We start from the raw sequence: 27,029 nt of genomic DNA, 5'->3' as shown, positions 1-27,029 counted from the left end.
TGTATGACCTCATGTGGAATGAGCTTTGAAGGATATGAAAATTCATCACTGCGGTTGCTGCTCAGGGGTCTAGCTGAGCATAGGTGGGGGTGGTGAGTAATTGCTTGTGCAGCACTTCTTATATATGCTCATGTATATATAAATATACATATGTAGTCATAAGTGTTATCCTTTATCTTAGTAAACAGTTTGATTTCAAACTATTTTTTTTTTTCCTGTTCTCTCTATTCTACTGGGAAGGGGGCAGTGGGCAGATGAATACCTGGTGCTCAGCCATCTGTTGGATAAAAGCACAGTACTCTCAGTACCCCATCCACACATTCCTTAAACACCCCCACGGACAGAAACTCTACCATCCCCTTACGTAGCCCATTGCAACATCTCACCACTCTTTCAGAGAAGAAACATCCAACTTGAACCTCCCTGGTGCAATTTGAGGTCACTCCCTCTCATCCTATTGCTAGTACCTGGGAAAAAAAGGCTGAACTATGCCTTACTAAAGTATCCTCTCAGGGACTTGTAAAGAGGCCGGCTGACTTATTCCACACATTTGCAGAGGGCTGTGTACCTCATGTTGAATATTTGGAAACATTTTTTTCTCAGAAAGAGTGGTCAGGCACTGGCCCAGGCTGCCCCGAGTGGCGTTTAAGAAATGCACAGATGCACTGAAAGGCGTGGCGATGGTGGGTCGACGGCTGGAGTCGGTGATCTCAGAGGTCTTCTCCAATCTTAGTGACTCTATGGTTCTGCAGAGGCGCCTATCCCTGTTTCCATCGGACTGTATCTGCATCCCCTGGCCGTCGTTCCTGCGGACGGGGACGGTACGGCCCCGCGGGCAGGGCCGGGCCCCGCATATCGCTTATCTCCGTGCACAAGGCGCGGAGCGCCCTCCCAAAACACACCCCACGGGCCCGCGCACACGGCCTCAGCGCAGCGCGGTCGGGAGGGGCGGGCCGGGCCGCCTGCCCGTCATTCTCGGCTGCCCAATGAGGGGGGATGGCGGAAGCGCGTCGGGCGGGGCGGTGTTGCGGCGTGACGTCGGTGGTGCCCATGGCAGAGGGCAGAGGACGGGGCGGAGGGGCGTAATGGCATCGTCGGTGGTGCGGGCCACGGTGCGCGCCGTCAGCAAGAGGAAGATCCAGGCCACCCGCGCCGCCCTCACCCTGGTCAGTGGCCCGGGTCGAGCGCTTTCGGCCGCCGTTTACGCACCGCGGCGGCGCTGTCGGAGTCGGGCCGGGCGGCGGGGCCTGCTGCCGCGGCGGGTGGCATCGGGATGACAGCGGACTCGGAGGCGGCGGGCGGGGCGAGGCCGAGCGCCGCTGGGCCTCCGGGGGTGGAAGGGAGAACGAGGGTCTGGGTGCGGGCGCGGGGACGCCCCCAGGGGATCGCGGGCAGCCGGCTGCGCAGCGGGGTTACGGGCGTATGAGGTGCTTGCGTGCCTACAAACGTAAATACGTCGTGTGATGAAAGTGAGGAGCGGGCTGCTCCTCAGAGTCCTCAGAGACTGTCTGAAAACGGAAAGCTAGCCACAGGCGCTTACGTACCTGAGCTGCTGGCTGTGGGAAGGCGGCAGGTACTCTGCTCGGCTCTGCAGTCACAAGGCGCTGCTGAGGTCAGGCAGCAGGTCGGCAGCAGGTGGGCTGGCGATGTGACAGGTGGCTGTGCCAAAGGTGGCCGTGCAAATGGGGTGCTGGAATCAAGTGTAAGGCATAACTTTGTTGCGCAGTATCAGAATAGGGCTGTGTGTAACATAGTTCTGTGAAGTGCTTGTTTATGCAAGTACTCGCTGCAAATGAACAAGAAGTAACAATTAGAAATGATGTGTGTATTTTTGTTTTGTTTTTCAGACCCCGTCAGCCGTCCAGAAGATAAAGCAACTTCTTAAAGACCAGCCTGAGCATGTAAGCATATCAGGGTTGTTGTGCTGTGCAGCTGACAGTCACAAATACTTCTGACTAACCGAGAAGTCTGAAATAAACACGCAGCAGTTTAGAGATGTTGGGGGCTTTTTTGGAGGAAAATGTTTTTTAAGCATTGTTTCTCTATAGAATGAAATGCAGGAGTTAGCTTGCTGTAATAATGTGTCACTGTACAGTTACTTTTGAGATGATAAAATGTGAAACGAAGTTGAGCTTCAAACTATTTTTAAGTTATATTTTAATGAAGTCTTCTAATATGGCACAGTGGTGATTTCTTTTAGGGCCTTCAACTGTTCCTTTAAGACATTAATAATTAGTTTTTGTAGGAATGGTCATTGTGAGGTATATAACTGTAATGCTAGATTATTATCTGTTGGAAAACACACATTACTTAAGAAACTTGACAAAATATTCATTTTTGTAAGTTATCAGCATTTCACCAAATAACTGAGCTTTTCAGAGGAAAGCACAGTCTTTCTTTCTAACCACTATAAAAACAAACCCTATTTTTATTTTGCTTTACAGCAAGTACTATTTCAAGATAAATATTCTCTCTTAACTTCAGTACAATGCCCATTGTTTCCTTTTCTTCCTCTACATCTGTAAATAACCAGGCTTTTTCTTCAAAACACAAATGATGGTAAGGAAGCCCAAAGCCTGCAGCTTGGCTGATCATTCATCTTTGTGTTATAAACAGTGTTCCTGTTTTCCAGCATGCTGCATTGTATGTAGTGTTTCCTGTCAAGAGGTGCATAGTCTGAGCAGATCACACACAGTTTGTCTGAGGTCCCAAGTGGTGGCATTTGATAATGTTCTGCTAGATTTTTATTGTAACACTGATTACACAGGTATACAATGTACTTCTGTTTAACTAAGAAACAGTGGTTTGCTGAAAATGAAGGAGGTACTTCTGAAAGTTTATTGTACATGAATGACTTTCTGATTCTATACCACTTTTTCTTAGTTCCTCACTTATATGGCTGCTCTTTTTCTGTCGAACATAGAAGATCATTATGAGAAGCAGTGGATGGTTACAAACATACTGACTAGGTTGAGTTTAACATGGATTAACATAGTAAGCAAATGAATGTATTTGATGTAAGGCAGAGTTTGAGTTTTAGGGGCAAAAGGCAATAGGAGTAATGAAGCAATCAAAGTAAATTCTTTCAGAATTTTGAATTGAAGTAGTTTTCTGATGGTCATTAGAGAAGGAGTGTAAAAATCTAACAACTGCCCTTGGCCTGCCCTCACAGCTTCATAATTAATTATAATAGTCTTAAAATAGTGCCTGAATTAGCATCTGAATGAAGTTTAAATTGAAGTCACAACGTTTTGAAATGTTACTGTCTTTATGAGACTGGGCACTCACAGAAGTACCAGTAATTTATTATCACTTCAAAAGTTCTTTTTAAGAATATATTAGAGCTAGGTGCAAAGTAGCAGATATCTGATGCTTACCATTACCTTTATAATCAATTTTATAAAAGGAAAAAAAATGCACTGAGCTAGTTCACTTCTGTTCTAGTTCTAGGCTTTGGGGTAGGGAATATTAAATGTAGTCATTTTGTTATTCCACCTACTTTTATATCTAGGTGTTGAAGAACAAGTTTTAAAAAAGTCATGTATGTTTGTGTTTTGTTTTTTTTTCCAGGTAGGTGTGAAAGTAGGTGTTCGTACAAGGGGATGCAATGGACTTTCTTATACATTAGAATATACAAAGTCTAAAGGAGACTCTGATGAAGAAGTAGTTCAAGATGGTGAGTTTCTGCTGCAGTAGAGCAATCTTACGTGGTTAGAAAGGCGGGTTAGAAATTTTTTTGAGTACTAAACTATAAAAAGAGGTCCTAGCTTTCTGATTCTGGAATTGGTGTTGCATTGGTTTCCATGTTGAAGTTACCAGTTGAAACCTGCAGCTCTGCAATCTGTGGTTCAAAGGCTACTGTGCAGAATAAGTAGTGTAGCAAATGGTTCATGTTTTTGGAGGAGGTTAATCCTAGGTATTCAGAGAAAAAAAATAGAAAAATGCGTATGGAAAGGGATACTTTATCAGCATGCCTAAAACTAGAGTTGGCAAAAAAAGGATTTTATTTTTGAAAAGTCTTCTCTAACTTGTCTTCTTTTTCACTGATCTGTAATTTGTTTTTAACCTGTTTATGCTTTTGATCTTCAAATTGTTTTGTAACAACCATTTCTACAATTTTAATTAAGCATTACTTAGAAAATTGTTTTCATATGCTGATGTTTAAGCATGTCTGATAATTAAGCTGTCTGATAATTTTGTTGAGCACCCTATAACAGTTGTATTGCTAAAATATTGAAAGTTCCATAGCTTTGTCCAGCGCTCAAAATTTCTTTGTGGTCCTGTGAAATAAGGATTTTCAAAGAATCAATATAATGTTTATTTTTGAGAAGTTTCTAAAATATTCCTCTGTTTTTTCTGTTGTTTTGTTTGAGAATTACTGAGTTCTCTTGTATTTACATCCAAAAAAATAAATCTGGCAGAAAAGTAGGAAATACGCATAAGAATGGGATATTGCAATTATTTCCTTATAAATAGTATTCTGCTAAGCAGAGACCATCTTATAGCTGTGTTGTAGATATCTATGACCAGCTAATACATTTCATTCTCTTACAAAAAGAAGTAGTTGGGACAACAAATGACTAAATTGAACTGGAGCATGTGAGATCAAGACTACCACATAATTCTGCAAGTGCCTCTTGATTTCAAACTTATCTTGCTTCTGGAGTTACCTCTGCTTGACTCAGAGCTGCTCTGGCTTTATAGAGCTGAAAAAAGATTTTCTGGTTTGGATCTTAAGGAAGATAAAAGCAGTTTCTGTTTCCCTCAGTCAAGGGAGAGACTTGAAGGTCCAAAGACGGACAGCATTTCAGATGTCTCTGCTTTCTATTTTGTTTGGCTGCTTCTAGACTGATTTCCACTAAAGGCTGACTTTTATTTAGCTCTGTACTCATCAGGCTGGTGGTTTTGGATTTCAGCCCAAATTTTCTGGCTTTTAGGTAGCAAGTGACTGCTTAGGGTTCAAGTCTGTAAAATTTTGCATTACATTTAGCCTTCTGTGTTAATTGCTATCCAAATTTTTCCTGAAAATCTGTTTGGGGTAAGTTCAACTTTGTTTCCTGCAGACTTGTGTTGCTATACCAGTGTGTTTTACCTCAATTTTCACTGTAATAGAACAGCTTTCTGGCAGTTGCTTATATAACTTAACCAGTTCTTGCTGTTGTTCACTGATGTTATTTCTGTTATCTTCTACTCTATAAACAGCTAAAGCAACTTACTCACAGCTTTCCATACCTTAGAAAAGAAATCTCTTTCTGGTTCATAACATGAACTACTACTAAGATTGTTATTCAGATTTTATATTAGGATAAAAAATGGAAGAGTGTCACAGGTTAAGGAAAAAGAAGTTGTGTTGATGTCTTCAAATTTTGCTTCTAGGAAACTGAAAGTTAACCATTTCCCTTTTATTTGAAATACAGCTCAAAGTGAACGATGAATGATTTTGCTCTATGTAAATTTGTTTTCTTTGTTGTCTTCAAGGAGTACGAGTGTTTATTGAGAAGAAAGCGCAGCTGACACTTCTAGGAACTGAAATGGACTATGTAGAAGATAAATTGTCCAGTGAGTTTGTCTTCAATAATCCAAACATTAAAGGAACATGTGGCTGTGGAGAAAGCTTTAATATCTGAAATCTCAGGACTACTTCTTTCACTTTAAACATCAAAGGACACTTGCTTTTTGGCTTTCAGAAGTAGATCAGTTTTCTTCAGGTTCTAGGGTGTGTGAAGTCTGGACACCACTAAGAAAAATAAAATTGTGTTGAGTATGTAAATTGTGTGTTAAATTGCAGCACTGATGCAGTTATGTTGTAACTTGTGATGAGTTGGAATCCATAAGGTAAGAGCAGTAAGTCATATCGTAATGTCACTGTGCTTTTACATGCCAAGGAAATAAAACACTGCTGTTCTTTTCCTTTGCAATTTTCTTTGTTCACTCAGCTCGTTCCCCATCCAAAACTGATGCAGTTTCCAAAAGTATATTCCAGTATTATGGTTTGATTTAGGGGAGGAAAAAAAAATTACCATTTATAGTTGTTAAATATACACAGGCATATGGTCTTCAGCTTCTAAGTTCACTGATTATGTAAATGCTTACTTTCCTTTCTTAGATTTCTGATACTTTCATGTTTTTATGTGTAGGTTTTCTGGTAGCTTACTTTCCTCTTAATCCAGAGAAGTCCAAAAAGAATTTTGTATATTAGTGTAGCGGTAGGCTGTTATAGCACTGCTTGTAGAAATAATTAAAAATATGCTAACTGAATTTTAATCCCATTCCTTGCCTTGTTGAAGGCACAGCCTATGTTGTACTTAATGATTTCCAAAAACATAAAATATATTCAGGTACTGGAATGCTAAAGCAGGATACAGCCCTTGTTCCTCACATTTCTGTTGTTTATTTTTCATGACGTAAATTACAGAGGTGTCAAAACTCAAAATTTTAATTCTGTATTCAGAGTGTGTTTATATTCTCATTATGCTATCTGTCTACCAAAGCCATAAGCTGCTTTTTCTGGGAGAGAAATCTTTTTAACTTTTTTTTTTCTAACCAGGAATGCTACTCCTTCTGTTAGAAGTCTAAACTCTGCTTAGTAACTATGTAGCACTAGAATTTTTCACTTTAAAAGCTTACAGTAACTTCTATGTAATGGCTAGCCAAGGGTTAATTTAGTAACAGGAAACTGTTTATCATTTTAAAAAAAAAAAGCCTTTATTGAGTAATTGTTTTAAAAATAATTCTGTCAGTAATTTAAAAATATATATATCCGATTATTCCTAATCAGATAATTCCCTTTTTGAAGCAGTGTTTTTCAAGCTGATGGTCTTTCACTGGAAATCAGGCAGAAGTGTTAACTTTTCTCCAGGCCTTCCCAAAGCTGATAGGAAAAAAGTACAGTTCATCCTTTCATCTCTAATTTCCCTGATTGTCTAAAGAGGACATTGTGCAGCTAAGCTATTTCCTTATGTAGACAAGACAGTTAATCTGGGAAACTAACCTGAACACTTAGTCAAAAGATTGGAAATAGAAAGTAGAGGATTTTGGGGACTGGGCTCTTAGGATCATTTACGCTTGCCTGTGAACAACTTGGCAATAGTGACATGCTAAAGATATAGAATTGCAGCCAGTTACACCTAGCTTGAGAAAATATGTAGAGGCAAGAATAAAAATGAAAAATCATTCTTGGTATGTACTGCATAGGAATTGAAGGCCAGAATTTCCAGAGCTATGGCTTAATATTAGATGCTTGAATTTTAGTTATGTACTATGTCACCTTCTGATTTAAAAACTCTTTTTAGTAGTCAACTATTATACACAGTTACTTTATTTCATACAGTAATTCAGGAGTAACAGGTGTAACACTGGCTAGGTGAATTTATAGTGCTGTAAACCCTTTTATCCTGCCAAACAAAAATTTGGTTGATGTGATAGTATGTCTAAAATACCAAGCTGAGGGCATTTCTTCAGATTGTGCTTCTTGCTAGCAGATAAGACTATGAATGTAGTAGCACTGGTGTTTGCTAAGAGTGCTTTGACTTTGCTCATTTCACTTGTTTTGGTGTGCATTTGGTTTTGGGGATGTTTTTGGACCTGTGCACACACATTAATCTTTTTCATGTGTTTTGTGATATGCCTTGAATGGAAGTTTGCGTTTTCATACCCTCATGAAATAATCTTTTAAAACGTGTTAATTTACTGACACATAACGCACAGTCTGTTAAAATAAGCTTCTGCTTATGTGCTATTTACTGTTCTATGGGCACATTGTTTTGTCAATTGATACAATTTTGTGCAATACTGTATGTAGAGTTCTGAGTTATAATAATAAATATTTGCCTGTTGGTAAATGTGAAAGATTTCTATTTTGAAATGATTCTGTTTGCAATAATAAATATGGGGTAGAAGGCTTGGCAGAGAATTATTGTATGCCTGGATTAAGAAATAATAGATAGAATGTTAATGTTAATGTTAATTAATAATTCTAAGAAATGTTAACAATCTCCATTGCTTTCTCAGAATTTGTTGATACAGCTGTATATTGACGATGCTGGAGAGAAAAAATCAAGTCTTTTCTACAGACAGGGGGCTGGAAATGCAACAGCTGTCTTTCTGTTGGAGTTCTTACGGAACTTGGGGAAAAAAAAAAACAAAATCCTAAAATAAAAAAAATTCTTGCACACCAGCAAGTCACTCCTGATCCACTCCTTTTTGTAGCTCTCTTTGGATGTCTCAAGAAGGAGGACAACTTGTTCAGGAAAACTTTGAACAGTTCAGTATACAAGTCATTTTGGCAACGAATGACAGCACAAAATGAATTTGAACTAAAAAAGATAGAGAGAGGTGGTAGGACTATAAAATCTAATGTCAAATGATTATTGTTCTGTGAGTGTTGGAATCCTATCTGCCAGGCTGATAATGTTTATCACTGTAATTATTATTATTCCCATTTATTTAAATGGGCTTCTTTACTAGCAAAAAAAAATTCCCAAACTATTCCACTTTGGTGCTAACACTATATATGTATTTTTTTTCATTAAGCAGGTAATTCTTTTATGATGCTACAATTCTGCAGTCTCTCTGTAGGAATCTGTAGTTGTGTCATGTGGCAAAGTGTGTATTTATGTATTTGTTCCAGAAGACCTCTGAAAAGATTACTTGAAGAATTACTTTTCAGCATGACTGGCTTTTTATCTGTAAACATACAGTTTACAGATAAAGATGTAAAGCCATACAGTGAGAACTTTGGCCTTCTCTTTTCCTTTATTGTTCTTTTAAGTTATGTGAGGAATGCTGCCTTGTGAAGCCGAGCTAAAATGCAAGGACTTAGCAGAGCTCCACATGCACTTGGGTTTGAGTGGCATTAATTGTAATTGTTTTCAGCAGGAGCTGGCATTTTCCTTAAAGATTCACTAAGGGAAGTTTATTTGCCGAATTGGAGCAAGCTCTTTGCCATCATCTCTTACTGTCCCTTTCAGTGGGTCATTTATTTAACCTGGGTTAAATAACTGGGGTACCTTCACTGGTAGCAGCGCTTCTCAAACTGTGGAATCTGTCTTCCTAGATCAAATCTAGGAATGCTAGCCACAGTGTCCTAACCCTGCTTCTTTTCATAAACTTACAACCCTATTTCATGGGAACAGGCAGTTACTGCCATAGGGGGGCAGTAAGCTTACTGCAATTATTGTTCATTCAAAATGAGAATTGCCTCTGCCTAGTTCCCTGGTTCTGTTTCCTCTTGTATTTCATAGAGTACTTTTTGCTGATATTCATGGAAATGATTGTTGTGTTGTTCACCCTTATTTCTGTTCTGTTCTGTTTTTCTTGTCTGTTTCTGAAGGATATAGATGGGTGCAGGTAAGCAGAATCACAGAATTACAGAATTGTAGGGGTTGGAAGGGACCTCTAGAGATCATCGAGACCAACCCCCCTGCCAAAGCAGGTTCCCTACACCAGGTCGCACAGGTAGGCGTCCAGGCGAGACTTGAATATCTCCAGAGAAGGAGACTCCACAACCTCCCTGGGCAGCCTGTTCCAGTGCTCCGTCACCCTCACCGTGAAGAAGTTCTTACGCACATTCGTGCGAAACTTCCTATGCTGCAGCTTATGTCCGTTTCCCCTCGTCCTGTCTCCACGTACCACTGAAAAGAGACTGGCCTCACCACTATGGCCGCCACACCTCAGATATTTATAAACCTGGATCAGGTCCCCTCTCAGTCTTCTTTTCTCAAGGCTAAACAGACCCAGTTCACTTAGCCTTTCTTCATAGGGGAGATGCTCCAGGCCCTTCACCATCTTTGTGACCCTCCGCTGGACTCTTTCCAAGAGATTCCTGTCTTTTTTGAACTGGGGAGCCCAGAACTGGACACAGTACTCCAGATGAGGCCTTACCAGGGCAGAGTAGAGGGGGAGGATCACCTCCCTCAACCTGCTGGACACACTCTTTTTAATGCACCCCAGAATGCCATTGGCCTTTTTGGCCACGAGGGCACACTGCTGGCTCATGGCCAACCTGTCGTCCACCACGACCCCCAGGTCCCTCTCTGCAGAGCTCCTTTCCAGCAGCTCATCCCCCAGCCTGTATTGGTGCATGCAATTATTCCTCCCTAGATGTAAGACCCTACACTTGCTTTTGTTGAACCTCATCCGGTTTCTTACTGTCCAGCTCTCCAGCCTGTCCAGGTCTCGCTGAATGGCAGCACAGCCTTCAGGCGTGTCAGCCAATCCTCCCAACTTCGTATCATCAGCAAACTTGCTGAGGGTGGCCACTATCCCCTCATCAAGGTCACTGATGAAGATGTTGAACAAGACCGGACCCAGCACAGACCCCTGGGGGACACCACTGGTTACAGGTCTCCAGCCAGACTCTGCACCACCAACGACGACCCTCTGCGCTCTGCCAGTCAGCCAGTTCTCAACCCACCTCACTGTCCACTCGTCTATCCCACACTTCCTCAGCTTTGTTATAAGGATGTTGTGGGAGACAGTATCAAATGCCTTTCTAAAATCAAGGTAGATTACATCTACTGCTAATGCCAAATCTCTTTAAGACCTCCTGATGCAAAGAATAACAAAGAGCAGAGCATTTATTTTGCCAATGAGCTTTTTCTATTGGTTTTCTTTCCTTTCGTCTCCTTGCTAGTAGTGTGCTAGTGTACTTGATTAACATTATATCTAACTACAAATTTCTGCAGATATATTCTGATTGTCAGCTTTAACCTCCAAATGCTAATGCTGGGATAGTCTGATCCAGCAGGATGAAGAATCTCATGTAATAGTTAAGTATCCATTCTCAACGGTACTCTCATCCTCTACACCTCACTTCTCTGGATTTTAGCTATTGCACAGTGATTTTATTACACATGATTTTAATGAAAATTTCCTGCTTACTGAAACTAAATCTAGACAACAAGAATAAGTTCCCTTGAGTAATGAAATGAGAGAGCCTCCAAAAAAAAAAAAAAAAAAAAAAAAAAAAAAAAAATTGAAATAACCTAAATAGCTGAATTCATTACACAGATTTCCTGCCAGATATATCCTTGTTTTGACCACGTGTTTGAATCTTTAATTTGTTCATAGTGAGTCATCCATATAGACCTTTAATTCCTAATCACAGTATTCTAAATCAATACTAAATTGTTGTATGGAGTCGCAAAACTGTTTAAATTTTACTGTTAATTATACTCATTATTTTTCACTGCACTTGTTTCATATTAAAAGCTTAAATGCAAGCAAGTATTCAAATAAGGAGAAAAGACCAGGTGCTAACAAACTTAATGTTGTAGGATCTTAGGAAGAACACAGGTAGTAGGGAGTGAGAAATAGTTCCTCCTTGTTGTCTTTCATTTTCACACAAATAAATTTGTGCAGTGTCATCCTCCCTTTTTCAAATTAGAGCTGGTTGAAATATGTCAAAATTTTCTAGTGAATATCTAATGAATAATGCCCCCTCACTAAATAAATCAATAGAAAATCCAGTACTTGGATGTGAATAGTGACAGTGCAAAACTGCTGTTTGGAAACTTTGTTGAGAATGTAAATTGTGCTACTTCTCCTTGAAATATATTTTCTGAATTTCTTCCTTTGCTATTCAAGCTATGAATGGAAATTCAACCAAATTGGCCAGCTCTAGCAGAGTTTGCTGAAGTGCTTTTAGGAAATCACTGGTATGTTTGTATCCTTTGTTTGAGGCTGCTATCCCTACAGCAAATTTGTAAACAAGTGACTGAACATCAACTGGTGAGGCTGAGTTTGTGTTAATGTGTTGCATTTTGCCTATCAGTACTTCAAGGGAGGAACACATGTTCCCTTGCTGAAATATTGGAAAACCACAATACAGCAATAAGCAGAGGTAAAATGATAGCCAGAGATATCTACCCATGTCCTATAGGGAGCCTGAAATGCCTGCTATGAGGTAAGCTGCCTTCTACCATGTTCTGTTCATGAGCAACCTTGTTTTCCACAGTTAATCCAGAACTTCAGAGTGTTTGTGCAATCCTTAAATCCAGAGGCTGTTGCACATTCAACAAGATCTTTGCCATCCTCCTTATGGGCATGGTCCAGAACTGTGAAGTGGTATAGAAAGTCTCAAAACAACTGTCATGAACTCCAGGTTCTGATCATTTCAAGGAAAACTGTTCACATTAAGTGCACATGTGCCTTCCTTTGTCTTAATGAAATTTGTGCTGCCTGGGCTGTCATAAAACTGGCTGGAACAGCCTTATGCTATGATTAGACCCATATGTCTCAATAAAGAGGCTTTGCATATAGCACTTCTGAAAGCAATACTCTTGGTTTATTATTAAATTGAAAAATCTTTCCTGGAAAATTCCAATCTGGTGGGAAGCTGTCTAAGCTGTGCTTTGCACAGAGGAAGTTCTGTGGAATTGTGAAGGTGATGGCTTTGCTTCTGCTCAGCTGCCACCCCAAGCCCCAGCAGCTGAAGAAACTTGCCTCTGGTCTACCTACTGTACAATGGAAGACTACCACTCACCACTGTGCTCCTAACTCCCCGAAAGTGGAGTCACATGGATCTGGTTAAACAAACTTTGTTTGTAAGTACATGGTTGGAGATGCTGGCTTAGCATCTGCATGTAAATCTGATTTGTTGGACAGAACAAAGAATGATCGACTTCATGAGATACAAGGATTCTAGTTCTAGTCGAGCAAAATAACAAACGCTGAGTTCGGATTACAATGTATAAAAAAGGGAAATGAAGGGGTGAGAGGACACCTACTGAGTGGGATGGCTGATAGGTAAATTATAGAAGAATGCGAACGCCGAGTACTTCAGCCAGCAGGTAAAGGGGTAAGGACTCATTGGCACTGGGGTACAGGGATAAAAGAGTGACTGCGTCCCCTAGTACTTTAAGAGATCCATAGAGTTATGCCCCAGTGGACTCTCCCTTAACTCAAATAAACGAGCAGCAGAGCCTGACGCAGGTGCTCTCAGCGGTGACCCCAGCAGGCCGCAGCGGGAGGGCCGGGCGGCTGTTCCGCTCGGCGCCGCGCTCCCGCCTTTCCGAGTGCCGTGATGGAGGCGGTTGTTGTGCGGTGTGTGACCGGGCGGTGGCGGCCGGCAGGCGGGGAGGCCCCAGACGGTCATCTGAGAGGGCCTCTGCTGCCAGGAGGAAGCAGGAGAGAGAGGGTCTTGTCTGTGGTAGGAGAAGGGAAAGCAAGGGAAAAAGAATGAAGCCAGCGAAGGAAAAAAAAAAAAATAGTGTTTTGGGTGGATTTGGTGTGAAAATTCGTTGGCCTGGAAATCACCTTGCAAAAACTGTGAGAAATGCTGTTCTATGTGAGATTCTAAACCGGCAGGCAGAGTACAGTTGTGCATGACGCAGAAACTTCATTGTTACTTCACAGGTCACCTGGAAGTAAGGAGTGACTTAATTATGGGTATTTGTATTTCCCTTTCACTGTTTCCCCCACTTTCATATATTTTAATTTCTAATTAAAATTGCTTTACTTTTTTCAGCATAGTGAAGGCAAATGGATCAGACTGAGGATGGTATGCTGCCAGAAAATATGGATCAGAAGAAGTCATCCTCTGTGGGCTGGAAAGTGAGAACTGTAACAGTATAAAAACCATTTGTAGGCTTTCTGTGCCCACCTTCTTTATCCTCAGGGTTGTTTTATTGTGGTTTTTTCCCCTTGTTGATGTTTTCCTTGTTTTCCCCCAAAGAATTGCCTACGTACCTCTATGGTACCAAATTATTATTTTTATATTATTACACCAAAATGCTCTTTGCTATATGCAGTGGACCTGACAGAATGAGAAGATATGCTAGGCTTTAGTGGAATGCTGCTCTGCAAGAAAATACAGAGAAACTTTTTTTTAAGCGTCGTAAGTACATTTGTGCTGAATTTTTGTATCAAAAAGAAAAAAAAACAAACAGTAGTACCAGAATCTATAGTAGTTGAACATTTTATGATCGGTATTTAGCATATGAATAGTGTTTTAATTACTGTCATTTGTTCCCATTCTTGAAAAGAAAGAGGTGTTTGTTCATGCTGTAAATCAAAAAGATGAATTTGTTTGTTTCTCATTTGTCCTGTGTGCATCAGTGCATTTGATGAGAATACTGGTAAGAGCGAGGTGTCTTAATCTGCTTTGTCCTTTACATTATATGCTCTTTAATACATATTTATCTTCATATAATAGAAGCAGCTCTCTTGCTTTCTTCTGTAAATTTTGAGTGCTATTTGAATAAAACAGAAAGCCATTGCAATCCCAACAATAGGCATTTTGCCTCAAGTAATTTTTATTCTGAGTGATGCTACTTTCTTTTCTGCAGAAATTATCAGTCTCTGAGCTTTCAGTAAAACAAAATGACTCAATGCATAATATTTGGATCCACTGCCTGTTTAGTAAATGACAACAAACAAACAGCACATCTTTTTCATTATTTGATGTATCATCTTTGCAACTTCCTTTGCAATAAACTGATTGGCCTTAGGTGCTGGACATAAGCTGAGGGATGCAAAAGGTTACAGATTCTCTAGGCTCATATACTTACTAGATTCATTTATTTACTCTTAGGCTATGTGTACAAAACAGATCACTATGTAGCAGAACACATTGTTCCCGTCAAACTACATTTCAAAATCAGATTGACAGATTTATTTATCAAGGCATAAAGTGAAAAAATAAGAGAATTTTTCATGTTGTCCTCTACTGCCCATTCCAAACAGTAGAAAAGAAACTTCTATGTATATTCATGCAAATCAGTCCAAAGGAAACTGTCATCATTGTGAAATGCTGGGATCACCATTTTTTGTATCTCACGTGGTCATCTTGCTTTTATCTTCATCTATAGTCACTGGCTATATGGATTACGAGAAAAAAGAGAATAGACTCTTGAGCATGGTGTGTTGTGATAGGACAAGAGGAAATGGTTTCAAAGTGATAGTGGAGGTATAGAATGGACATAAGGAAGTAGTTTTTTATATCATAGCTGATAAGGCACTGGAACAGGTTGCCCAGAGATGTGGTGGATGCCCTGTTCTTGGAGACATTCAAAGCCAGGCTGGATCAGGCTCAGAGAAACCTGACCTAGTAGTAAGTGTCTCTGTTCAGTGCAGGGGAGTTGGACTAGATGGCCTTTAAAGGTCCCTTTCAATTCACATGATTCTATGATTCTGTAAATAATTTTTATTGTATGCTTATGTTGTAAGATTTTTGTGGGAAGGATGATTTGTATTGTATGAAGATCACCAGCTATCAAACTATGACTCATATCAAAACTTGTAGTCTATAAAAAATGGTATAATATTAACAAAAGAAGACATCCTAATCCTCCACAGAATTCATTTTTATAGTTCTGAGCATTTTCATTAATGTGGAAAGTTTCCCTGCTTTTTTTTCTTTTTTCTTTTCAGGTGTCAGAGTTGTTGTTATCTTTCACAAATACCAAAAATGAGTGGCAAAATTACCTTTCACTTCTGGAGCAAACACACATTTCTCTCTTCCATACCATACAGTCAGCAGCAAGATCTAATGACTGGGATGCTGCAGCATGTAGCAAATGCAGCTATCTTTGTAAGAAGTCTATTAGTAGTAGTTGTTCACAAATAGGTATTGCAAAGGAAAATGCTGAGTCATTAAGAATAGGAATGAGAAGTGCAGACAGCTCCATATCTGAAGATGTCAGACAGCTGTCTAAATCAAAGCCAAAAGTACCTGTTTCTGGAGGACGCAAAAAATACTATTCTAGTGACTCACTGCAAAAACATATTCTCCCTTACGTGTTTTTGATCAAAAATTGCCTTTCTATGCCACTTTCTTTGATCCAAGACAAATGTTTCAGTGGAGAGATATTATGCAAAATACAGTATTTAAGGAAAGAGAAAAGGAGCATGCCAACATCAGAGACTCCTGTTTCCAAATTACATGCTTCTGAAGGTGCGTAGTCTGTACTGGTACTTATATATGGCTCAGAATAGCTCAAATGGGAATAGCTAAGAACAATGGAAGAAAAAAAAGTTTGAAAGAGGAAAATAATTGAGACTGAGTTTCTAGATTAGGCTTCTGAATGTAAAAATTCAGGTATTATACTCTGAAATAATTTCCAAATAATAGAAGCATGAATATGTGGGACATAGAAAAGACACTAGTCTTTTTTTTTTCAAAAACACTAGTTAATGGCACTTCCTAGATAACTAAGGAGAAATTAAATTCATCTTTATATTTTCTGGATTCTCAGATAATAGCCTCAAGTCACCAAGAAACAACTTGGGGGAGATAATATGATTTCCACTGTTAAAATTTTTCTAGGTGCATCAGTTTGGAGATGAGGACTGTCAGAGCATCCATCCCTTTATAGCCCTCAAGAAGCAGACAAGTGTTCAAACTAGTTTGAATTGGTTCTTATGTTTTATCTTAGTTTGAGTTGGTTCCTATGTTTTATCTGTTGAGGTGTTCCTCATTGGCCAGCAGTGCCAAAATTGATGCCTAGATAGCCAAAGACACTTTAATGTGGAAGAGGATGAAACTGTTTTGTTCAGCTTGAACAAGAGGTGCAACCTTGGCAGCATTAGTACAAGTGTGTCTTCGCTAATCTGTCAGCAACTCACATCTGTGAGAGCATGCAGCTGCTAAGTGCTGACATCTAGTCATTTTTGGCCTAGTGAATGTGGCTGGCAACATGGGTGCCCAACAGTAATGATGATATGTGAAATAATTTTCCTCTTGACTTGGTAATCTTTAGAATCCATCTATATGTATAAGTGGAAGCAGGACAAGACTTACTCATTTTGTTAGGTTTTGCTTAAAAACAACAACAAAACCAAACAATGACCCAAATGATCAGTTGATCATTTGGGTTCTGGAACTCAGCTTAAATTACAGCATGCACTTGTCAGTGTTCATGCCTTGTTGCAGTGTACTCCTAATTATTTTAGAGAAAAAGTTGTATTACATATGTTAACATAATACATACCTTTTTGCCAGAGCCAGAAATACCATATGTCATCTTCCATAACCTGAGGGAACTGCAATGGAAACTGTATAAAGGCATGGTGAAGAGGAAGGAATCCAGCCGAATTTTTTTGAGAGAAGCAAATTACGGAAGTTCTACAATACTAAATGGAACAGCTGTGAAGACACACTACAACCTCCCTTTGATTTTTAAAGATTCAGTAATTTTGTCAGTTTATCCTGCATATCCTGTTCTACGTCTTGAATTTAAAAGGAAATAACTGCAGCTCAGAAGAGGAAGCGAATAAAACTGCAAGTGCCTTAGGCAATTAAAAAATTATCATTATTTTTAGTGATTCTTCAGTCTGTAGCAGTAGCTTGAATTTGAGCCTGAAGCATAACATTCTCACACTATACAAACACAACATGATAAGCTGACTTTTCTCCCCAAAGATTTCATTTCTTCATGAAAGTGGTACAGGATATAAATGTCAGTCTTCATGAAAACAAAGTTCACTTATTTCTCTGCCTGTCCTGGGACATAATAAGTAGCTGCTTATGTAAAACATAATGTCTTTTCCCGTAAACTGTAATTCTCAGTCTAGGGAGTCTGGCTCAGTTCTCTAAGACACCCCAGTCAGGATGTTCCCAGGAATAGGCACATTCTAGGTAAATCAGCCCACTTACCTTACTGTCAGAGTAAGGCAGTACCTTACTCTGCCCTGCCCAGAGTAAGGAACTCAGATCTATCCTTTCTTTCTCTGCCTTTTATACCCCTCTCTCTTTCTGCTCCTTTTTTTTTTTTTTTTTTTTTTTCATTTTTATTTGGCACTTCTCTACTTTCTTCTACCTTTTCTTCAAATCACACTAATGCTTAGGTACTTTTTAAATCACCTTTGCTGTTGACACGTCTACTTGTCACTCATCAATCAGTCTTTGCTTGCAAATACCCAGGGAACAGTCCTTCTTTCAGTTTGTTTTACTCCAGGGGTCAGCTTCCTAATTGTCTTCTGTCCCCCTCTTCCACTCTCCTTCCATCCATCAGACTCCTCTCATTTATGATCAAATTAACTCCATTCTGATTACAAATGAGATCGCTCTGCCATACCCACAACAAGTCTCCAAGTATTAGCAACACCTTTTACTTTCCTGGTTGTCACTGCTAATGAGTTTGTCCAGTGGTGTTGCTTTCCAAAACAATTCTTGTCTTCCAGTTGTCCCAGTCAGCTCTTCTCCTCAAGCTACTCTGATATAGGTTGGTTTGCTTAGCAATAGGGGTTAGTACATTAGTTTAAGAACCAGTGTAATAGCTTAGCAAAAGGAATCCTAAGTGATAGTTCTGCAACTTCCCATTTCAACTTTAGTGTGTGAACACTCGTGTTTTTCCTCAATAATTTTGCAATGGGGATAAAATAGAATATTTTGTCTTTTGCCTCGAAACATGCAAAAATATTTTCCTCGTATTCCACAGACATTTTTTAAAAAGTGGTTCACTATGGCCTAATAAGCAACGGAAATCTTCCAAACTGAGGAAAAGTGAATGAAGTGAGTCAAAGTGAGGCTCAGTGATGAAGCTGATGGTGAAAACAAGGGGAAGAAGTAGGTGGGCACTCAACCACCCTAAATACCACTGAGCATGCCCAAAAGGGACATTAGTACATGCCTATGAGACCTTGAAAAAGAGTGAATACATATGCCAAAGTGCTGCATACGTGTGTCCTAGCCGTATAAATGTAGAACCTGAACTCTGAGAGTGCATGCTTGCTTGTCAATTTGCCCAGTGTGCATCATGAGGAATAAAGGAATGCCACTTTCTAACACTACAATGGAGTTAGAGATTTCTTCATGGATTTCAGATGTCAATTTAGTTTTCCACTGCCTAACTGTGCTCTTCCGTCTTCTCTTCTGCAAACAAGTTATACCCTGGAGACACAGGTGACCACTGTACTTACAGGTGACATTGTGTTTAACAGAAAACAAAAACAGCCATTTCTTCATGGATGAGATGCTAAGCGTGGAAACCCTGCTGCTGCACCAGATGGTGTTTACAGAGATACCTAAAGAAACGGATGAAGTTGCCTTAGCTACCCTGCTGAGGCATGGGTAGTCATTCTCATGGAAATCCCACTCTATTAGAGCTAGGTAAGTATTCCAGACTTACTCTAATGCTTTAAATTATTTCTCTCAGCTGCATAAGGGTTGTGAGACAGAGCTGACTGAAATACTCAGCTTGCTTCTACTTTGCACAGCTTTTGTTGTATCCTCACCCAGAGGCTATCTGCCACGTGGTGATAGTGCACAACTTTGTTTTTCTTTTTCAAATATCTGATCTGAAACCTATCAAAGTTAATGAAAACCTACAAGCTTCAATAGGAAGACTAAGAATATAAACCATGAAATTGATCTGCTTAGATTGTCCTTACTTGTGATGATTAAAATTCTTCAATGAGCTAAAACCAATAGAATTTTTAAATGGTTTTTGAAAAATTATTGGAGGGAAAAGAAATGAGAGGAGGAAGGCAGTCTTACCTCCATTTTGTATCAATGTTTTTATTAATATAATGTTTTTTACAGTGAGGAAGTAGGTACAAATTATTCTAACATCACTACTGAAATTGAGTACCAAAAGCTATGTAGGGGAAATATCTTTATTAATGCTTTCAACATCTTCTACATCTTTTCAGTAGTAATAGGCAGGAGCTGTTACACTTCATTTTGTTATGCGTATTAGAAGCTGTGAGAGTCCAACTTTCAGTGATGTTTGTGATAGAGGATGTTTAATTCTGAAGTGCTCTATGCCACTCAAAGTGCTGAAACTGGCTCACCTACTCTGCCAGTGCACTGAATGGGGAGCCTTGATGTGTACCTTTGAATTCTGCTATGCAGCAAGATAATTAGAAGTTAATTCTCTAAAGCTGATCTTAAACCTCTCCTACTGTTGTCTATTATACACCCCTCTACTCCTCAGGTCACTTTAATCAAGTTCCTTTAGCTTTCTGACATTTCAGGCTTAAAAGAACAGTGTAGGTTCTCATTGAAGCATGTAGAACACTTTAAACAAAAAGCATGGCAGAGATCTGTACTCTTAAGGATGCCTGTGTCTGACCTAAGAACATGGCAACATCAGCTTTCTTTGATCCAAGATCAGTACTGTGACAGCTTGCTTATTTAGGAATCGCTGTGCTACTGTGGTAGTGGGTTTTGTGTGTGTGTGTGTGTTTTTGTTTGTTTGTTTGTTTGTTTGTTTTTGTTTTTTGTTTTGTGTGCGTGTGTTGTTTTTTTCACCTCGCATCTGGAGCACAGCTTCACCATACAATAATATCATGTAAGGAACAGAAGACAAGGCTCTTTCTGAATTGCATATAAAATGTAAAGCCAAAGACATTTCTCACCTTGGAAGGAGGTTGCCCATCCCATCAGACCTTTATAGTCCTCACTGAAAGCTTGCATTATAAGGCAAGAATAACATGCAGTGGTGGTATGATGCAGCAGAAGTTTCCTTCTGTTACGCAGTGAAATAGCAACTCACCTTGTACAGATTTGATAAAATATCTAACAAGTTACGGTATGTAGCAATTTGTTCTGGCGTGTAGCAAGTTTCCATAGATTTTTCATTAATTGTTTTGGTGAAGCTTGACAGTGACAATGTGCTACATTCACGCACTTGCTCAGAAATTGCAGCGTGGCTTTCACTGGTTATTCTCAGGTGTGCAGCGACTCAAACTGTGACAGTGAACAGGGGAGTGCTTTAAAGCAGAATGTTTCAAAAACCTTTACGATGTCATGTTAGTTTTTCTTATTTTCCCAGTATACCAGTAATATTCTTGTCTTGCTAGCAGTAGCTTCTTAATGTACTTCTGTTTTTGCTGACATGGTAGCTTATGATTTCTGTTATATGTTACACATGAACACACTGGACAATAACTGACATCTGCAGCTAAAAGGCAGGCATAGGAACTTAAATATATGAATAGGGGTACATATAAAAGACTGTCATACTTATCAGTTACAAGTCCTGTGCAATGCAGATGTAAAGTCCTGTCTGTGTTTTCTGGGGAGCTACTGTTGGAAATATCCAAATAATTTTGTCAGGACAGTGTGTCTGATAAAAGCAGATTTTATTTGCGATTGCAGTGGCAGGCATCCCGCAAGCAGGAGCGCACCAATGGATACAACATGGCAGCCTTTATACCCCGTTTTCTCCCCCTTGCCTCCCCCCTCTCCCCTATTTCCCCACTGGCTGGGTACTCCAGGTTCACAATCTTATCAGAGGATTTACATTTGTTATTTAGTTGTTAATTTGTTTGTTATCTGGTGTCAGTCAGTTGCCATCCTGTTGTTTCCAAGATGTCTCAGTGCTCTTCTTGTCATACTGATATGGTGATTTGCTTCCAAGTCTTCGTTAAACAAGGAGCACCAGGGGAATGATGCCATGCCTTCCGATGTCTCTTCAGGCAGGTGTGTATGACAAAATATACATATATACACCTATATACACCTATATACAGAGCGTGCCTTCCTGGGAGGGGTCATCTAGAGGATAAATGACGTAAACTATCAGAGATCTTCCCCAGGTTAAGCAGAAAGACTCCCAAAAAGAACTATGACAGCGGAGATCATGAAATAAAAAATATATATTATCCAATTCTAATGCAGAATCAACATTTGATTCCCACATTACAAAGTATAGGAACCAGAGAATGCCAGTTCTTGAAAAAAAATGCTACATCCTGAAACAGAAGTTGGAGATATGGCACAAGTCAGAGCAGATACACAGAGATTAACAAAAGAAGATTTTCTTCTAAATGCCTCATTGAATTGTCTTCTGTACTGGGGCAAAAGGGAAAGTGAAATCTTCAGATTTAATGACCTGAAGATGTCTTGGATCCTCTTTCTCATCTGAAATAGCAGCCACTCACAGAAGATATAGGAAAATGTTACAGACCTAGGTAAGAAACCCTTGGGGTGAATGGCATACGGATAAAGTTCAAAAGCAGGTCTGCAGACTTGGAGTACTGCTGGGCCACCACTGCAAAATAAGTGAGAATATTTTCTCTCTCCCACATCCTAGAAGATTCTGGGGGCAGCCACAAGTCTGTTGGCAGCAGTAGTTTGGGAAATATTCTTCAGGTCTGTAATTGTTTGTATTTGAGCTGATCCCAGACTTTTAGAAAGTCTTATATTCATACAGTCAGGTATGAAAAATAATCAGTGCAATTAGTACTCTGCTTCTCAGGCACTGAGTGAGACAGTTTGTGCTGAGCTACTCTTCAAAGGGCTGTTGCATTCTAGTCTAGAGTGTATTATTTCAAATGCATTATTTTTAGAGCCTTCTGGTCTATAGAAGCCTATGAATGTTGGATTAGAGCCAACTGCATTTCTACAAGAGGTGGCCACAAAATGCTGTTCAGGCTGTGCATGGGCTGACATGCAGATCAGATGAGCTCTGAGACTATTTTGGTTTGTATGTGCTTTTCTGTGCTAAAGGGCAGTCAGCTTATGAAAAGTGTTTGTGTACAGATTAGCATCAGAACTAAAGTAGTCCATGGCTGTCAAAAGAGTACAAATGAATTCCAGGAGTTAGTCTTAACAAGCCAAGAGCATGCAAAATAGCAGAGCCCTGACCATAGCTGTGCTTCTAATGCATGGCTCCTTCCAACATAAAGCAACAGGACCACATCTTTTGTTGTGCACAATATCCTCATCATTGCTGCTCTGAATAGCCTTTTGCCTGCTGTTTTCTAAACAAATTCAGTGATGGTATTAGCATTGCAAGCATTATTTTTTCTACCACTGCTTCTCTGTGTATCGGCAGTCCCCCTTAAAATAATCTAATCGAGGGGAAAAACAGTACATAATATTGAACAACATTTCTTCTCAATGGTAACTGAGAAAGAAATGGTGGAGGACGGTCCCAAAAAACTTGGTGCTCTTATACTCTTATACTCGCACTCAGTTTCCTGAAGATGATGTTCTGATGCTTGTGGGGATTGTAGCTCTAGGCAACTGGTGCATTTTTTGTAACTGTGTAAATTGGAGTCAGTTGAAACACAAGAATTATAATATCAGATTAGGATCTATGTATTTGTATATAGAGGGCAATATTAGTGATAGGTGGATGGTTGGACTAGACGATCTTTGATGTTTTTTCCAATCTTAATGAGTCTATGATTCTATTTATTTTTCAGTGGGACAGGGCAGATTTTTAGGTTTGTCTAAACGGTCTGGAGATCTCAATCTCACCATTGCTATACTGAGCAGCAGATATTAAGATAGAGTAGTGAATGAATATCCTCAAAACACTATTGCAGTATATATGTCATGGTTTTATATGATTTTTGGTTATTGGTATTCCACATCATAACATCATGTAGTGCACTGGGAGTTAAAGAGTTAATGCTCCAGTTCCGGGTACCTATCCTACAAGAGAAGAAAAACTACATACCCTAGAGGACTTTGTGTTCAAAGAGGAAATAAAATCCCTGGCAAGGTCACGAGACCTGCTCTTTTCCCTTTTGGCCCCCGCAGTATGTGAGCTCCCCAGATCGTCTTACCTCAGCATTGGAGTAAGGCCTTCAGTTTTCAGATACTCTCTCATTTTACTTGATTTATTAGCTCCAGTTCTAACTATATTTTATTACATTGTGTTACAGCATGTTATCTTGCATTCTGATATCTTATTTAGTAAATTAGTTTGTTTCTCCTTAGATCATTGCTGCTGTTTGCTTTTTTTCTAGACCCATCTCTCTACACTTTTTCCCCTTTTTTTCCCTGCTTCCCTTTTCCAGGGCACAGATCTGTAGGTCCCTCCACCCCGCTAGTCACAGAACCAGCCCATAAACCACTGACAGTTTACTATCCATATTTTCATAGAATCATAGAATCATAGAATGGTTGGGTTGGATCATCAAGCTCCAATCTCCCTTCTGCAGGCAGGGCCACCAACCTCCCCATTTAATACTAGACCAGGCTGCCCAGTGCCCCATCCAACCCAGCCTTGAACACCTCCAAGGATGGGGCATCCACAGCCTCTCTGAGCAGCGTGTTCCAGCACCTCACCACACTCTTGGTAAAGAACTTTCCCTGGATATCCAACCTAAATCTTTCTTCCTTCAACTTAAAATTATTTCCCCTTGTCCTGCTGTTATCTACCCTTTCAAAGAGCTGACTCCCCTCCTGATATAGACTCTCTTTAGGTACTGGAATGCTGCAATAAGGTCACCCTGCAGGCCACCCCACACCTTGTTCACTCTAGGGTGAACAAGCCCAACTCCCTTAGCCTGTCTTCATAGAGAAGGTGCTCCAGTCCTCTGATAATCTTCATGGCCCTCCTTTGGACTCTCTCCAACAGCTCTCTGTCTTTCTTATATTGGGAGCTCCAGACCTGGACGCAGTACTCCAGATGGGGCCTCGGGAGGGAAGAGCAGAGAGAGACAATCACCTCCCTCTCCCTGCTAGCCACCCCTCTTCTGATGGAGCCCAGGATACCATTTCTGAGTTGCAAAAGCACACTGCTGGCTCATGTTAAGTTTTTCATCCATCAGGACCCCCAGGTCCTTCTCTACAGGGCTACTCTTAATGATTGCTCCTCCCAGTCTGTCTTGCCTGGGATTCCTCCAACCCAAGTGCAAAACCTTGCACTTTGCTGTGTTGAACCTTGTTAGATTCACCTAGGCCCACCTTTCCAATCTGTTATGTCCCTCTGAATGGCACCCCTTCCTTCCATTGTGTCAACCGCACCGCTCAGCTTGGTGTCGTCAGCAAACTTGCTGAGGATGCACTCAATTCCATCACTGATGTCATTGATAAAGATGTCAAAGAGCACCGGTCCCAAGACAGACCCCTGGAGAACACTGGTAACAGCTTGTTACCAGCCTTCACCCAGACCTTGATTTTCATGCACAAGATCTCAAGCGAAGAGTTTAATAAGCACCACAGGCTTTTTTACTTGATATTGAAAATCAAATCTGAAAATACAATAACCAGCTGATTCAATAATACTTCTAACAACACTGTTTATTTTTGCAAACATCCTAATTTGTAACATCTGTTCATCAGAAGGAACAAAAAGGGAGTGTCCTGCTAACAGGAACAATGACTCTGGAGAATGTTTCTCATTGGTGTTTTGGGTGTAGAAGTATTTGAGCAGTTGCTCACAGTTTATGTAGTTTTGTATAGTTCATCTTGTTCACATGTATAAACACATGAGTGAATGCTAACACCTCAAGAAATCCCGCATAAAGAAAATTCAGCAGATACCCATACTATGTGATTAATACCACCTGGTGGTTATCTCCGCAAACTACACTTCTTGTTTGCTGACCAGTTTCATCTCCTCAGATAATAGTGATGCAGAATCAGTGGATTTTTATATATTTATCTATTTAATCCTGTTGTGCAGCACCAATTCTTGCAGATTTGCAGAAGTAACAGATTATCATAAGGGCTATGCTTAGGCTGAATTTTCAGATTTTGCTTGGTACCCAGGTTTGTACAGCACAGAAGCTAGAATAATGTTGTTTCACATTCCAAAAGTGATACTTCCTTACTTCTGTTGCTGTGATTGGAGTGCAGTCACCTCATTCTCCTAGTTTCAGTGGCGTTCTGTACATACTATCTTTGAACTGCTGATAGCAAGAAGAGATTTGACTTACGTAGCCAGTGAGTTAATTTTGGCAGCAGCATCAGCGCAAGTGTGGACAATTAGCTAGCAGCCCTAGTGGAAATAAATGTTTTGCTTTGTCTTGGAACTAAATCATTTGTAAGGCTGTCATTCTCTATTAGCTTGCTCTTGTGAGCCATGAGATTACAAATTAGACACCAGTGTCTCACAGGAACTAGTTCCACAAAACAAAGCATTGACTTCACATAAGCAACTAACCATGTAGAACTTGGTCATTTGAAATTCTGTGATGTTAGTAGAACATAGTTTCTTTTTTTTTTTTTTTTTGTCTTGCTAATAGTCCTGCATTAAGAGCCCTCAGATGCTAGTTCTGTTTTCCACTTTCCATTTCACAAGTACAGCCAAATCATGCGTGATAAACTTGGTGGCCTTTTATGATGGAGTTACAGCATCAGTAGATAGAAGAAGAGCAACTGACATCATCTACCTGTGCAAAGCATTTGACACTGTTTCGCATTATGTACTGGTTGCAAAATTGGAAAAAATGGATTTGACAGATGGAACATTTGCTGAATAAGGAATTGGCTGGATGGTCACACTCAGAGATTTGTGGTTAGTGGCTCAGTGTCCAAGTGGAGACTGATGATGAGTGGTGCTCTTCCGGGATTGGTGTTGAAACTGGTGTTGTTTAACATTTTTGTAGGTGATATGGACAGTGGGATTGAGTGCACCCACAGCAACCAAGCTGAGTGGTGCAGTTGACACACTGGAGGGAAGGGATGTCACTCAGAGGAACCTGGACAGTCTTGAGAGGTGAGCCTGTGCCAACCTCACGAAGTTCAACAAGACCAAGTACAACATTCTGCACCTGGGTTGGGGTATTCTCAAGCACAGATACAGGTTGGACTGAGAATGGCTTGAGAGCAGTCCTGAAGAGAAGGATTTGGGGTGAAAGATGATGAAAGATTCAACATGAGCCAGCAATGTGCACTTGCAGCCCAGAAAGTGAACCGTATCCTGAATTGCATCAGAATTGTGACCAGCATGATGAGGGAGACGATTCTGCCCCTCTATGCTGTTCTCGTGAGACCCCACCTGGAGTACAGTGTCCAGTTCTGGAGCCCCCAGCACAAGAAGGACATGGAATTGTTGAAGTGGATCCAGAGGAGGGCCACAAAGGTGATCAGAGGGCTGGAGCACCTCACCTATGAGGACAGGCTGAGAGAACTGGGGATCTTCAGCCTGAAGAAGAGAAGGCTTGGAGGAGACCTTGTAGAGGTCTTCCAGTACCTGAAGGGGGCCTACAGGAAAGTTGTGGAGGGACTTTTTATTAGGGCAGGCAGAGACAGGCCAGGGGAAAATAGCTTTAAACTGGAAGAGGGTAGATTTAGACTAGAAGTCAGAAGAAATTCCTTACTGTGAGGGTGGTGAGACACTGGAACAGGTTGCCCAATGAAGTTGCGGATGTGCCCTCCCTGGAAGCATTCAAGGCCAGGC

The 27,029-nt window shown here is 40.3% G+C and overlaps 2 protein-coding genes across 2 annotated transcripts; both read left to right on the top strand.

Moving 5' to 3' along the window:
• Positions 1 to 1,000: 1,000 nt before the first annotated feature.
• On the top strand, positions 1,001 to 7,848 carry ISCA1 (iron-sulfur cluster assembly 1). Its single transcript, XM_085213565.1, has 4 exons — positions 1,001 to 1,166; positions 1,848 to 1,901; positions 3,571 to 3,676; positions 5,479 to 7,848. The coding sequence occupies exons 1-4, from the start codon at positions 1,086 to 1,088 to the stop codon at positions 5,625 to 5,627; spliced, it is 390 nt and encodes a 129-aa protein (XP_085069691.1). The 5' UTR covers positions 1,001 to 1,085; the 3' UTR covers positions 5,628 to 7,848.
• Positions 7,849 to 13,482: 5,634 nt separating this feature from the next.
• LOC116217540 (uncharacterized) lies at positions 13,483 to 17,190 on the top strand. The gene is made up of 3 exons (XM_031557331.2): positions 13,483 to 13,554; positions 15,373 to 15,895; positions 16,943 to 17,190. Exons 1-3 carry the CDS (start codon positions 13,483 to 13,485, stop codon positions 17,188 to 17,190), a joined length of 843 nt encoding a protein of 280 aa, XP_031413191.2.
• The last annotated feature ends 9,839 nt before the right edge of the window (positions 17,191 to 27,029 follow it).

This window comes from Meleagris gallopavo, chromosome Z (genome assembly GCF_905368555.1).
Source record: "Meleagris gallopavo chromosome Z, MGAL_WU_HG_1.1, whole genome shotgun sequence".
NCBI lineage: Eukaryota > Metazoa > Chordata > Aves > Galliformes > Phasianidae > Meleagris > Meleagris gallopavo.
This window is presented reverse-complemented; position numbering and strand designations above follow the sequence as displayed.